Source organism: Cynoglossus semilaevis, chromosome 1 (assembly GCF_000523025.1).
Source record: "Cynoglossus semilaevis isolate Cse_v1.0 chromosome 1, Cse_v1.0, whole genome shotgun sequence".
In the NCBI taxonomy this organism is placed as follows: domain Eukaryota; kingdom Metazoa; phylum Chordata; class Actinopteri; order Pleuronectiformes; family Cynoglossidae; genus Cynoglossus; species Cynoglossus semilaevis.
The window spans coordinates 7,514,573-7,530,492 of record NC_024307.1 but is presented as its reverse complement, the minus strand read 5'-3'; the positions used below and the strand labels follow the sequence as shown (position 1 = coordinate 7,530,492).

Below are 15,920 nucleotides of genomic sequence, written 5' to 3'. Positions count from 1 at the left end.
CCTACATATAAGACAAAATAACATCCAAGTGTTTCACAGCTGTTTTGATTTGTGACGAGTCCAAATGATGGGACTTTATATAGTTGATGGATTTAAGTCCTCACTGTGTGAGATTAGCATGTTGGCTTGAAGAATTCAGAACTTTAGCTGAGTTGTCGATCTCAACAATATCATTCAGTTTACAGTACATGTAAATCCACTGTCAGACCTAAGGTTGACGCCTCCACAAACATCGAGATGATATACACTCCTGCAGAGTGTGTAAATGATGCTTAAATACTGTGTATTACAGCACCAATCAGTGGATGGATGGTGGAATTATGGAGAAAAAAAACAGCACTTCATTTAAACCATGTGTAAAAATGCATTACATTTTTGTATCTGTTTCATAGCCCATAGCTCATAGTTGAAGCGATCATAGCATTAAAAAAAAATCACCTCATTACCAACCAAACACTGACGTCGTCCTATATTCTTCAGCAGTCTAATCATATAATGAAAGATGTCCGGCCACAAAGCTATTTCTCCAGAGCAAAATCCATCTTTATTTTTTTGTATTAAGACGTTTGGTATAAGATAATATAGAGTAACATTTCGAAAGCACAATAAAGATGACCTCAAGCTGAAGCTGCTACAAAAATATCTCCATAATCTTCACTAATGCATCATCTGGACCAATAATTACACTGTGACGGCTGATAGGACAGGTTTAGAATCTCATAGTGTATACAGTCGACACACGGTGACACATTAGTGTTAGTGTAAAAATACCACATATGGACTGGAGTTAAGCCCCAAATGGACGAATAGACGAAGCACCACTGCAGTCATATGTTGGTATTACTGCAAACGGCATTTAATGTGCTTATATTCTTAGAGGAATGTCCCACTTCTTGTGTGCAAAACACTCCACAGGAAGCCACCGGGTGAAACGCAGCTACGCTCAGTTCACTCACAGAACAGCGGGAGTGAACGATGACCTATATTCTCCTATTCTTTGATGTGTCATTTGCATTTATTACATTCACTGCGGAGCATGTAAATGTGTTGAGTGTAAGTGACTGTGTGCTCTCAGCTCTACTGGCACAAATTCACTCAAAATAATGGACAGTGGCCAGGGTCGTGTTTCAATCTCATTAAAAATTAATTTTTAATGAGATTGACATTAGAGGATGGAAATGTCTGTTTCTCTTGAATCAAAAACAGATTTCTAACATTAAGGTCCTGCTTCTGTTGCTGAACTGTGGGTTCGATTCCCAGAAGAATTTGAAGTTCAAATTATTATTATTATATTATTATTATAAAATTACATATTTTACAACTACAAAAACAAATAGAATAGTAACCAAAATGCATCCTTATTTCTGCAAGTCATTTCTCTGGACCTTAAATCTGTGTTGAAGAATTACACCACAAACAAAGCACCATAGGTTTGACTGAGGCATGTAAAGCAGGAGCAAAAGTATTGAAAAAGACACATATTTAATGATAGATAACAGTCACTGCTAAGTAAAAAAAAAACAACCTCTGTAGCGGTTAATTCACTCTTCCTTGTATGCAGACGACATTATATTTAGGACACCTTTTCACCATCCAATGTATCTCACACAGACTCTCCAAATTGATGAATTAGAAAACAATAATGAAAACAATAATTTGAGATTTAAATTATATTGTTTTGCGTGAAAACAACTGCCAACAACAACAAATCTGGCAGCATTTTTTTAACTTTGTAATTCAGTGAGGTCATAAAAATATTTTTTCAATTTATTTTGTTTATATACAACCTTTTATATATAGCTTTTCTTTTCTATACCCCATGAAGTGACAGTTGGGGTCTTTTAAACCTTTCCTACATCCCGTGTCTCCGTCTCCTCACAGGAGATACAGAAAGAAAAGAAAGGCCACTGGTACTGAACCAAAAGGTTACAGTTTTAGCCATAGGCCATGTTGCCTTCAATACATGGATGAATCAAGCATGTATGGAGCCCAGCGGGCCCCTCTTAGTCAGACAGGCTCTATTTTAAGGCGGCTACTGAAAGACTTTAAGAATAAAGAAGATGTTGCCTTCAGTATCACACAGAGGGCGGACTCTAACCGACAGCATCACTGGATAAAAAAAAAAAAAACACAACTCCAGATTAAGATTACAGAGTAGGATTCAGTCTTAGATTAGAAATCGAGCTGGGGTAGGTTTGCCCATCTGTGCTGTAGGAACAGCAACAATCAGATGTCAGCGTGACTCTGACTCATTGAAAACACTTTATTATTACTATTATGAATGTAACCGTTGTAGCCTCTGCGCTGTGTTTAAGAAAGCCGTCGTGCTGCTGTCACAAACGCCTTTATTGATCTGACGAAATTTACATAGAAGAAAATTAATTTTTCTTCTGGACATCACCCGAGCCCCTCTCTTACATTTTTTTTTTCTTCTGGACATCTTCTGGACATCACCCGAGCCCCTCTCCCACAAAGTCCGAAGCAAGAGGGAGAGGTTGGGTGTGACTGACTTTTTATATCAAAAATATATACGCGTCAGGTTTCCGCCCAGGGAGGAACAACCCACGTCCGTCAGGTAGAACAAATAAAACAATTGTGGGGAATTATAACTACATAACTATTAACCTCTGTTACATGAAGATATTAATATTCTTGTCCTTCTTCCAATCCAAGTTCTGCATTTCATACTTAACTTCCATGACTAACCAATGACTGTACTGGAATAATGATCACAGTGTTCCGACACACACACACACACAGACACACAAACACAGTGTCAAACAAAGTGCTGTTCCAAACCTGGCAGCGATGTGGCTGTAAAACAATCCTGAGTCACTGACGCTCTGAGGGAGGCAGTAACGCAGCACATGGAGCCGATGTACATCCATGGTCATTTAAAAAAATGAAGAAAAGCACCAATAAAATAAACGCAAGAGCAAATTTACGACATGCACTCCATCTCCAGCTGCTCCATGGCCTTAAAAACAAAAGCTCTTCAAATGCAGTTTAATCCCTCAGCTGCGTGGCGTAAATTACACACGGAGGCGACGGGGCATCCAGAAAGATGTTTATTCTTCTTCTGCTGCGGCCGCTGGGGCGATCAACAAAGAGCGGAGTGACAGACAGACTGGCACAGATGAAGTCACTGAGCAGTCTGTTGTCTGAGTGCATTACAGACAAGTGTGTGTGTGTGATTGTAGCACTTATGCTATTGTCATAACCCAGGGGAGATTACCTCATATCCATCTGACTCATCCTCTACCCCCCATACTACAGCTCAGTGTGTGTGTGTGTGTGTGTGTGTGTTGGGGTTATCACCCATTTCTTCCCTGCTGTTGCCACAGCCCCTCCACCACTAGGCCAAGGAAGAATGAACGTCCTGCAGTCCATAATGTGGTCATCGCCCATTGATTGATGCTCTCCACAAACACAGGAGATGAATGCACAACCATGTGTACAACACACACACCAATAGGAAGGAGTCCGCTGCGTGCTAAAGGTCCATTAGCATCAGAGGAGGCATTAACTAACACTCAGCGAGAATCTGATTCTCAGGAACACTGGCCGGGGGACAATGTATGCAGTGTTTGAATAAATCTTGTTTATGATCAGTCAGGATGTGGACAGAGGTGGACGTAATCTACACACATCTGGTTTGTATGGCCGTGAATGAACAGTGAAAATACAAGGTAAATGTACAAATTAATAATAAATACCAATTGTATGAACAACTGCTGATTCAGAATTTACGTTTGACTGCTGTGAAATCTCTGTGACTAATGGCCAACAGTTCAATTGGTGCAACTGGTGATGGAAGTTCTTCATGTCCTCTGGGCTACACTGTCCCATTTAACTGGGTTGTGTAACCTTTGGTCAGATGCAGCCTTTATGGATCACAACAAGAACTAGGACACACACACACACAGACACACACACAGGCATTACAGCAATGCAAAAAGTTCTGATTAACATGGTAAAATCCATTACATGTCTTAGCATAACAATCATTTCAAAAAATCATCATCGTACAATTCTAGGGATCAGGGAATTAGTTGCAGTTTAGTCCATGTTTTAATCCTAGCTAAACTAAACTAAAGTTTAGTTTTAGTTGACAAAATTTAGGCGAGATTAACTTGACTAAAAGGCAATGTGCAAATCATTGGTTATTTTAAATGTGATCAATTCAGTTTATTCTTTTTTAATTGGGTTTGTATGGACTAATAAAATGTTTTATTCTTGTTTTGTTTGACTACAAAAATATTTCATCATCATTATTTAGTCCCACGTAACTTTATATTTAGTTTATGTTTACATTTCATCTTAGAAAAGGCCCTTAACTAAGTATGTAAAATGTAGTTGGCCAAAAAAAAAAAAAATCTTAAAGTATTTTTCATTTTGAGGATGAAAAAACCTAATCAAATAAAACATAACACATTTCAATGCTTCACAAAGTCTTAAAACTCATCAACTTTTACTCAACAACATCTCATATTGTCCTTTATATGTCTGACCTTTCTGGTTCCCTGACCTTTAAAAGCTAACCTCATGTTGAACTGACATTAAACATAGATAACATCAAAGAACATCAATGCTATGCTAAAGTTAAGAAAACGGCACTCGTAGCCAATTAAATCAGCATCTTGTTCAGCGTCGTCAATCCAGGCTGTCAACCAGCCAATGTCTTTCAGAACTCCCAATTATCACCTGTGCCAAACTCCATTACCATCGACTCACTGCTGGTTCTGTGCGCACGACTGGACTCCAGGAAATGTCAGCGGCAGAGCAGACGAATGGTAACAAACTTGGTGTGTGTCGGATGAGCCTCTGTAGAGCCCTCAGGGAAAAAAACACTGACTCTTCGCTAACATTTATATAACAATCACTGTACAGTCAGCGACGAAGCGTTCCAGACTGAGGCGCCGCGTTCAGGGTGAAACATGTGACGCTTGAATATGAATGTGATTCCGCTGCTGTCGTCACCAACCAGAGAAAACATCATTGTTTGTTCAGACCGACCAACAAGATCAACATGTGCAGCTTACACACTACATTTTACAGGATCCAGACATGAAATCTGTTCAGGCATTAAACGCTCTTACTGTTTACCGCTGATGTCATTTAGGTCACGAGGGGAAATATGACGAGTGAAACGCAATGAGAGCCACATGAGCATGAAAAAAAAAAGAAGAAGAACTGAACAAATCTAAAGACAGCGATTTGTCAACCATGATCCCTGTTGCATAAGTCTAATTTTTATGTTTACGAAATGATGACATTTTTTTTGAACTTATACTTAATAAATGTGATTTCTGACCCAAGTGTCCGACTGTGCTGCTCTACAGAGGAGTGAAGAGCAGTGCTTTAAATTTTTTTTGAGCAAGTTGTCCAAAGATAAACCTACTTTTTCTAATCTGAACAATGCACTCAAAGTATCGAGCAAGGTGTTGCCAAAAATTGTATAGCACCCCCTGCAGGTGCAGCACCTAAAAGCTGTACATGCTTTTAATATAATTTGATAATATAATAAATAAATATGTGTTGTATCATCAACTCTGTCTTTGTGTTTTTACCCTTTCAGCTCCCGTACGTTTTTACGAAGCATGATCCGAAGTGCTACATGCTTTCTTTACATAATAGGCACAGCTTCCCTGCGGGGGCGCCAGAGAGCTTTAGGAGATGTGCCAAACGTGGAAAAAGACAACATCAAAAAGCAGTTAAATTTTGTAATAATGACTGTACTATTGCAGGACAAGTGAGGAAGTACACAATGAGTACTTTAATGGACTGGTGTTGGACATTGTTTCAAAGGAAGAATTCAACTCAAAAACTCAAATAATTATAATTTTACACTTTGAAGTGGAATGATGTACGTTGGTAACACCCACCTTAGATCCCGAGCTTGAGAACCACTGATCAGATTCACACATTTTTGCTCGGCCACTATGTCTGCTAAAAATTTTTAATGACCACCTGGAAAACGTTTCCAGTTCTTGGCTGTTAAAACATTTTATTGGCTGATCTTGTGTGTTTTACAGTGGTAGGTGGTCTGTCATAGGGTATTGTAGTGTGAGGATGTTAGTCATGGTAGACCGGGGGTTACTGCTACTTCTTTATAGGACCAGTAACTGATGTTCTTCCTGCACAGGTCCTTGTGTGTGGAGGTTTTCTCCAGGTACTCTGGTTTAGCTCAACTGTTCACTCCAGTCTGACTCTAGCTGTGAGTGTGAGTGTGAATGGTTGTTTGTCTCTTCTTCTACAGTCGAAGGAATCATTTCATTTGCATGAAACATAATTTGATGAATTTAATTGGCAAATGTGTCTAGCAGACCAGTGATTCCCAAAGTAGGGCGGGTTTTTTGTAGCAATAACCATATTTAAAATAAAGTGTTTAAATGGTGGGATTTTACTATAATTTTATCTCCAGGGCAGAGGGGGTTTGAAGGAGGAGTTTGGGAATCACAGTTCTACACTGAGAATAACTCAATCAGTAGACAATGATCCAGGATCTTCTTGAACAGATTTGTGATTTATGATCATACCAGGCTTTTTAAATGCACACAAAAATAACATTTATATATAGAAACTCATGTGGCGGCTCAGTGTAATCAACACCCCACATTCACACATCACTTATTCATTACATATTGCCAGAGATGCTACATGGGCCTGGGGCTAATTGTCACATACAGCACAACAATGACTGCAACCCCCACTTGGCCACCACCCCTCCCCCACCTCCCTTCATCCTCTTCCTCAGAGCTGCGCACTGCTGTGCACACACTCGCTAATCCTGATCCTTAAAGGGCAATTCTGCTTCATGGAGACAAGGTTGATGTCAACGGATTCACGGCAGAGACACTGGATCTTCAGGACGATGCGTTGAACACCAGTTCGCCTGCATTTATGTGACGCATCAGTCGACGTGAGATTAGACAAACCCGTGGCGTCAGTGCGGCCATCAGCCCATCGATAACAAACTCCACTGAAGCAGATGAACTCTGGGCTGCTGTACTTGACAGATTACTGCAGTAAATGTAAACCTCTGATGTCATCTCCTCTGTCCAACATCTGTAACCGAGCTTCGACAAATGACCACGTCCTTCTTTAATCTGCCAGGGACGCATCATGTACACACACTATCCTTCCATCATGCCACTCTCTCTGCCTTTCAGAGATTACAATCCTCTACATCCCTGCTTTCCTGGCTTTTCGTCCTGTGTTTCTCACGCATTCAGACACAAGCAAAAAGTCAGATGGGATCAATTTTTTGAATGGGCGAGAGCAGCTGAGCAGAGACCCTGACAGAGTGCAAACAAAAAAAATATTCCCTCTTCCCTGGGAGAGATAAAAAAATAAACCAATGACAGATTGTTAAAGAGGAACCAATCAGGCCAACAGCTGGATGTAGTAGAACAGACAGAGGGGCTGGGACGACAGAGACAGACCAGAGGTAGTCAGCAACTCTAGGAAAAGACTTTCCTCTCCCACTCGTTCTCTCAGGCTGAGCCAGATTCATAATTCAACAGCAAGTAAAAGTTGGACAACATGACTTGGAGGAAACAAACGCACAAATACACAGACAAACCGCAAAATGCTGTGGTCTGGAAGGAGGGCTGGTCCAAAAAACAGCGAGTAGCGGAGGGGAAAAACACATTCAGCATTACCGCACATTCCAAAGGCAGTTTTACACAAACAACTGCGAGGCTCAGGCAAACTGTGGGAGAGAAAAAGATGACAGTTTTGAAAAGTCCTGGTGTTCTCTCACCCAAAATCATCCAGCGAATACATGTTGCTGAAGACGCAGCACCGTCCCCAAGGAAAGGATGAACGGCTGGCGTAAAAGACGAGAGATTAGGGATGAGAGGATGAAGTGTCGGCAGAAGAGCAGAGAGTAGCGGTCATGCTGTCCAACAGTCAGGACAACGCAACCTCGTTCCCAGCACTGTCTTTACATTCTCATGAAACTGTTTAAAGATCCCACAATGCACACTGAGATGACTTACAGTAAGACAGAGGGAGAGAGAGTGGGAGGTAGAGAGTATAGGGGAGAGAGAGAGAGAGAGAGAGAGAGAACATGTCGCCAGCCTAGACCAGTCCCCTCCTCTGTTTTAACAATTTCAGTGCCGTCTTTCAACCTCCAAAGGATCAAATCCACTTGAAATTACACGGTTGCCTGGATGTGAAACTGCATGGCATTTAAAAGTCACTTGGGTGGAGCTTCAAATACATTCAACAGAAAATGGACGTTCTTAAACAAAAAGCTTGTTAGTCAAATCCCCTTAACTGCAGATAACTACAGAGCGGGGGAAGAAACACTTGAAGATTACGGTAAATAATTCTCAAACGTCGAGTAAAAAAATAGCGTGAACTGGTAAAATGATTTATTTACTTTTCGTCAACAAAGGTTTTATTCATCCAAATTGTTTCCTTGTGGCTTTTCAATAAGTTGTTACTGGTTCATCTGGCTGAAGGAAACCTCAGACTGTTAAGCCTCTTTACCACAGCAAGCTGTAGCGTTGGAAACAAAGAGCAATCTAGTCTTCAAAAAGATTAGAAGGCTTTGGGGGCTTGGAAATTCTACACGCAACAGACCTTGAGGGTTAAAAATGGAGCTGCGACACTTGGAGACAATGAAGATATTTTTTCTACCAACATTAAGCACGAATCGGCATTAAATTATTTATTAGTAATAAGACAAACATTAAGCACGAATTGGCATTAAATTATTTATTAGTAATAAGAAGAATCATTTTGACATGTTTTATATAATTTCATATTAATAATAATTCCATTATTGGGATTAGTAAAAAACCACAAACATACATCTTTATGTTCCAGCAATGTACACAAAAAAGATTTTTGTCAAAAAATTGTAACTGTTTGACAGCCATATTTATGAGAATAGTGAGCTAAATTCAAAAGATGAATACACAGTGCAAAACTATTTCAAATGAAGTACAAGTGTAGGATACTGCATCAAAACCAGCAGCGTGAAAGGTGGAAGTAAAAATGTCTGTCTGGGCTGTAAAAGCTTTTTACAGGATGTAAGGGTCATATGATACCAGCCCGTTTGACCTCCATATAGTCAAAGGGCGTAGGGTGCAGATTAATTCTCACATCTCAGATGACTGGAGGCCTGTGATTAATGTCTTTGATCTGACTGAGAATGACCGTCAGGTGTGAGACCATGTATGGTCGACTGTGTGGATACAGATAGAAGGTATGGAGATGAAAAACTATACTGACTGAAGTCATTAGTTACTGGAGTTTGTCAGACATGTTATTACCATAATTGGGCTCATTAGACCTAATGAACATGTTTTTGGGCTGTGGGAGGAAAATGGAGTAGCCTGACAAGAACCCACGCACACACAGGGAGAAGAAGAAGAAGAGATGATGATCAGCTTCTTATTGAATCTTTAACCACAGAGCAGAAAACCAGGGTCAAGGTGAGGCTGGAGAAAATCTCAGCAGAGTGCAGGACTTATTTACTTTAGAGACAGATTATTAAGACTTTTTTTAATCTTGAATTGGGAATTAAATGAATAACTGATTTATTATTTTTACTTTGTATAGTCCACTAGGGGCACTCTTGAGACGTGTTCTGGAGAGAATGGACTCCAGAATGCTTTTCGTAGTAAAATTCTTTTCCTATGATAATTGTCTGTTGTATTTTAATAGGACCACTTCATGAAAAATCATCAGAAAATATAAGTTTAAGTATAAATATAAGTATAAGTTGTTATTGGTTTTGGACCAATGGTGAACCTCCTGGACTTAGTCCTAAAAGAAACTTCTGGCTTTAAAGAGAAATTGCTGTATTTTCAAGAGATCTACAAGGAGCAGGAGCTGCCAAAAAAAAAAAAAACCTGGAGTGAAATTTCTTCTCGTAGACCGTTTTGGGTTTGTCTTAAAAATGTTTTATTTTTTACCACTGAAAAGGTAAACTGGATTTGAAGAACAATTTTTCTCAGATTGTTCCTCTTGTACACCTCCGTTAACCTGAATATCCAGCCAAGCCGGACCACAGCCGGCCCGGTCGGTACATCTCCGGGTCCACCATCCGACCACCTCTGGACTAGCCGGACTTTAGTTTTGATGGTTGTCTTTGTGAACCGACAGGTGACCTTTTAGCATGTGCTGTGACCTCTGTAACAACTCTGCTGGCACCGACCTAAATCCTAATACAGCATAACTCAACAAGGTCCAGTCCAAGATTGTCAGTCTCTCCTAGTGACAGGCTGCTGTTAAATACTACGCCACTCAGTGAACACAACAGACACAGAGCCTGGATTTGGCCAGAGCACCCCCTGCTGTCACCAGTGCAGTTAGTGGAGTCACTTTCACAGCAATCCAAGCTCACCTCCTACATGATGCCTGTCAGTGAAAACCCTGTGGGATTTGAAGGTCGGATCAAGTCGGCCGCAGCAGCAGCAGCAGCAGCAGCAGCAGCAAACAACTCAGCAATTTACCTTTCAGTGGCTTAACTCGCTCGTTCCAGCGTTTCCTACGATGAGTCACCGCATCATCAGCAATTTACAAATCAACCTGACGTGGTACTGGTTTTATTTCGAGACACTCTGACTCTCATAGGTCAATGTTAAAATAGCTTTCAGTTAGTTTGAGTGAAAGCTAACGTTTACCCATGGTCCGAGATTTACACCGTCCAGACTGTACCACCCCTGGACTTGACATCCGTCGGCGTTAATGTACTGATCAGGTTGAAGGTGCCAAAATATACGTTGTCTCCTTTGACAAACCAAACACTTGACTTTGAGTTCCACCAGTCAGATGAACAGATGCACTCACACTCACATGCGCTCACGTGCTCACGCAGCCCTGCTTTTACACCATAATAGACTCAGTGATGCTGAACAAATGATGCCTTTGACATACAGTAAATCTTTTCCCTTTCTTTACTGTGCTAAAAAAAAAACCTCAGCGTGTTTTTGCTCTGCTGAGATTTAAGACTTCCCTTTGGATCGGACAGATCTGCCTCTGGCACAAAAATACTGGAAGACAGGATGGAAGTCATGCAGCAGTGGAGCAGCCATGTGTTCGTCCAACATGACTGGAAGATATTAAATTTACATGCTGACTGTCTGAAATAGTCCTGCTGCTGCTGGCGGCTTCCGTTGTTTGAGCTTCGAGTGCAGAGGAGAAATCGTCAGGGAGTAAAACAGAGGCATCGCATCGATAGAGGTTCAAGGACCTGCTGTGTATTTTTTTTAAATTTGGCCTCTGCACTTGAAGAATGCAGCGTATCACAGAAGAGCTGTCAAATCTGGAGCTGTGAAACAGAACGGCGCTGCAGACGTGGGGGAGTCGAACTACAGGCAGCAGGAGAAAATATAAAAAGGCCTGTTTCATAAATAGAGCAGAATCCAGAAAGTCTGTTACTGCTGCTGCTGAAGGAGAAGATCTGGGTCTCGGCTCACTCTGCATACCAGCAGACAGACAGAGAGACAGACAGAGAGACAGACAGGGCTTAAAATACCCATCTATAAACATCTATACACTGAGATACAGGATGAGGGTCTTAACATGAGACACATTCTCTGCAAGCATGTGTGAATCCATCATAGAGCAGAGGAGGAGGAGGGTGATAACCTGCCTGGCAACCACCAGAATAAACACCTCCTCTTCCTCCTCCTCCTCCTCCACCTCCTGTGATGGCCATGAGTACTATCAGTTATTCAGCTTTCTCACTGACAGACTGGTAGACTCAACTACACCCAACCAACACCGAATCTTACATGTGTGACCTGCGTCCAATCATGACAGCGTCCACACCATGTAACAGCAACACAGAGACTGGCGTTGGACGCTTTGTTTTTCCATGATATATTGTCAACGGTCCACTGAATAGATGGATGGGTGGATGAATGGATGGTGTTGGCGGTGTTGGTGGTGGTGGGTGTGGGCCCCTGGATGTGGCTCCACACACACTGCCCTTCTCACACAAGGACAACACGCCTGCAGACAGTGTGTGTATTATGTTCTCCAAAGGAACAGATGCTGCTCTTAGTTGGTTAATGAATGAATGAATAAAAGCAGAAAAGCCGGGAGGCAGAGACAGAGAGGCTGAGCGTCGCTGCGCATCTGTCATGACGCGTCAAACGAAGCGCATGCTGCTGCCGCTGCTGCGGCCGTGGCTTCTTACCTCATTTTCTCCGTCTTTCTTTCCTCCGGAGCAGATTTTCCCGGTTAAGAAGCAGCCGACAGTTCGTCCCAGTCCTATATGATAGTCTGGGGTTCTATGAAGTATCTCTGTGATTCGGTACCAACGCTACAGTGTTGTTCTTAAGCGGTAAGGCGAGCGGCAGCTGCGGTGGTCGTGGGCTTTGTGCTCCGTTGTCTCTTCTCTCCGCTGTCGCCGTGGCGGCTCCTCAAGTCCATGTCCGGTCGAGGCTGCTCACTATCAGACGGTGAACGGTGCTCGTCAGCCTCCGGTTCACTCACGACATTTTTTCTGCCCATCCGGAGTGTTTTGGTAAGGAGAGAGGAAGATAGCGACAGACCGAGGGTGAGATTTGAGGGGGAATGCTAATTCGGCGTGTGGAGGAAAAGGGGAGGGAGAGAGAAGGAGCAGACCGGCTCAATGCTGCCCACTTGCGGGCGAAATTCGCATATGCAGCCCGCTGCTGTCCACCGGTCACAATGCATTGTGACACATTGGTCTTTTACAAAGGATACGTGGCTCCTAGAGGATCTGCAAAGGTACTGCAGGAGGTCGTGAAGTTTTCATAAATTTGGGTGCCTTGAAATTTCCATTGATCAAATCTAACATAAAAACGGCAGAAGTTACAGAGTTATACAGTAGATGGTCCCTGCTCTGTCTCTCATGCAGTCTGTTGCCCTTTGCTTTTGACTTGTAGATGCTGCAAATACTTACATTTTAGTACCTGTCTGTGATTTAGATTATATATTTCATCAGATCATATCATTAGGTTTTATCAACTAATCAATATCTGAGGTTCACAGTCAATTTCAGGGAGGAATGAGTAGCTTCTTTGAAATATATATAAATATATATATATGACTAAACTGTAGAGATCTACAGTTTTTGTTGCCAAATCCCAATTTTAATGACATATTAAAGTATGTTTTATTACATAATAATAACTGGGGAGACTTAAAATTGTTAGATTGAAACATGGTTAACACATTTTTAAATGATTACGACATGGTATGTATGTACAACTGTCTAGTGATTTTCAGTAGTCCTGGAAGAGTAGGAGTTTCATGGTTGGACAAATTATGTATGCAACTACGGTCTCTGCTGTTGTTGTTGTTTTTTGATAAACGTGAGTCCAACAATCAATCATTTCACTAGGGTTCAAAACATCACCATGTCTCACTAAAAATGATTAAATTATTCATGCAGCCTGTGAGTACTTGTGGAACGGGATCTGTTGTTCCATTAATGTACATAAAGGACTTGGAGTTTACTGCATGTATCAAACAGTGGAATATAAATAAAACACAGAGACACTTCCATCCAATAAAAGACCTTGTTTCCACAGACTGATGATGCTAACCCGTGGCCGCACATCAACCATTGACATTTACAGTGTAGTGGTCTTATTGTTCTCCTCCATGAACAGATATGGATGCAATTAAGTGAAGAGTGAAACAAACAAAAAAAACCAAAAAAACAGGCGTAGTTCTGAATCTGCTCACATCTCAAAATAAAGGAAGCGTAAAACAATTGCAATCAGTTCCAAATATTGAATTTTTCACCCATGACTCTCTCACTCACATGCTTCAGGCCTTCCTGCTTATGTACACATCTGGAAACAACTGCAGTTATTTTGGGAAAATAAAACACAGAGGAACCGTCATTGGCTGTGATGGATGGTGAACATGATCAATAAATAAAAAGGGAAGAAAAATGTTTTTAACCCTGATTTCTTAAATAGAGTACGCATTTATGTTTTGTTTTTTTCCATCACATGCAGTGTGTGGAACTTTATGTTGATCCACTCTGGATGCTGAAGGGACAGGTTTCCTGATTTGCTGACATTTTCCTGAGTTGTTAAATATTAACTGAGAATAATTTGAATAAAAAGAGAGATATTGTCCTGTGCTCCTAACTTAAGTACACAGTTGTTCTCCAAATGCCCTTTGACCTTCAGCCTAATGGTACTCACTTTGACACAGTTCTTACAGGCAGTGGAAGAGATTATTCATTTTACGCGCGTGTGTGTGTGTGTGTGTGTGAAGAGAGTAAACGCTAGGTTGTACAGATGCAGTCAGAAAGTCGCCGCTTTTGGTTCTGTTACATTGGATTTGATCCGTTACCTTGTCTTGCCTAGGTGACTATTGGCTACAGTATTCACAAAAAAAAAAAAAAAAAACACTTTACATGTAGTGTAAAATGAGAAAAAAAATTAGAAAAGTCTTTTTTTGTTTTTTAAGTTCCACCTCATACCACTTCATCTCCGTTGGGATGTGAGAGCAGATCTGGAATGAAACCCCCCAAGATCCTCCTCTGTCAGGTTGACTTGGATTTAACATCTGAGTTAGTTTAAGTTTGGTTTGGTTCAGTTAAGTGCAGTTCACTCTGGTGCAGCTAGAGCTCAGGAGCCCCCCCCCCCCCCCCCCCCACCAACCCGCCCGCGCCCCGAGAGCCCACGACGAAAGCATGGCTGGGAGCCTGGAGAAGAAACATGATTCAAAAACAGAATGAATTCATTTACGTTTTAACATATCTTTCATCTTTTTAACAGCTGTGGGAGGAACAGGAACTGATCCCAACATATGGAGATAACAGTCATTTGCATTTACACCTGTGATCAATTTACAAAACAATTATGGATGTTAAAAAAAACGACAGAAATTTAAATTAACACAGTTGCAAAAATTCAAACAAAAGGGCCATTGTGTGGCAACATTCATATATAATGGGGTTTTATCTTGTGGTAAAATAGTAAAAATGTCTATTTTGGTGTTTAGGGTTGCAGATATTTTGCTCTATGATATCTTACCCTGAATTGTGAGCAGGGGTATGAGAAGAGGTGAACCTTTCCAAAGTCATCTCCAGTAACCAACAGTCTCTTGTCACGGGACCTGCAGGCAGCGTTGATATCGGTACCATCTGAGCCATCGGGCCACAGGCCTGATATGGAAGAAGAAGAGAAATTCAAAGGAATGAAATGTTTATTTGACTGCTGTTAAATGGTTAATGTGATGCAGAGAAGAAGAGATGAAGAACCCACCAAAGACTTGGAAGCCCAGAGTGCAAGTGTATGTGGCCCACTCAAGATCTCTGGTGGTCTCCACACTCACCACCTGTTTGCATACTGATGGGATCCCTGAAAATATAGACACCAAAGATGCATTTTTTGTCATGCACAGTTCAGATTAACTGAAGAAGAACCTATTAGGGTCCTGGTCTTTTCCAACTGGGTGACCTAACTCTCCTTGGGGGAGTTGGTCTCCTTGGTTCTCCAACCCCATCTCCAGACTGATTGCTCTTAGCATTTTTGCATCTAGTTTTCTCCATTCTGGTCTATCTCAGCATCTTCTACTTTACCATATTTAACTATGTGTACGGCCCTTAAGACCTTACTTAAAAAAAAAAAAATACAACCAAACCTTTTTCCACATCTTTTAAAATGAGAACTGATGTGTTACATGTGACTTGTTTGCATTCACTCACAGAAACAGATATCAACATAGACAGACAATTAAAGGATAACTGTAGTAATACTTACAGTACAGTATCTCATAGTCTCCTGAATTGGATACCAGGTACTGGGAGTCCACTGACCAGTCCAGGTGGGTGATGAAACTAGAGTGACCCTGAGATTAGACATATTTCAAACATGTTAGTTTCATTTTTGTTTAGAAATAGACACAATCTGCTGAATCACTAGAAGAGATAATGTCTACTCAGGCATAATTCTATAAATGCT

At 41.2% G+C, this 15,920-nt stretch overlaps 2 protein-coding genes across 3 annotated transcripts in view; both read right to left on the bottom strand.

Moving 5' to 3' along the window:
- Positions 1-14,607, bottom strand: part of LOC103377579 (ena/VASP-like protein) — a 33,057-nt gene extending 18,450 nt beyond the window's left edge. Inside the window, exon 1 of one of the 2 annotated variants that reach the window (XM_025058189.1) lies at positions 12,164-14,607. In XM_025058189.1, coding sequence (XP_024913957.1) covers positions 12,164-12,168 — 5 coding nt within the window. In that variant the 5' untranslated portion in view covers positions 12,169-14,607. Of the gene's footprint in view, positions 1-7,765; positions 8,039-12,163 lie in introns of those variants that run through there. The other variant, XM_008308448.3, reaches the window with a different exon arrangement.
- Positions 12,304-15,920, bottom strand: part of eml1 (EMAP like 1) — a 40,099-nt gene continuing 36,482 nt past the window's right edge. The window contains exons 22-26 of the mRNA XM_025059765.1: positions 15,720-15,807; positions 15,222-15,317; positions 14,991-15,121; positions 14,616-14,659; positions 12,304-12,472 (exon numbers count right to left, since the gene is read on the bottom strand). Coding sequence (XP_024915533.1) covers positions 12,304-12,472; positions 14,616-14,659; positions 14,991-15,121; positions 15,222-15,317; positions 15,720-15,807 — 528 coding nt within the window. The remainder of the gene's footprint in view (positions 12,473-14,615; positions 14,660-14,990; positions 15,122-15,221; positions 15,318-15,719; positions 15,808-15,920) is intronic.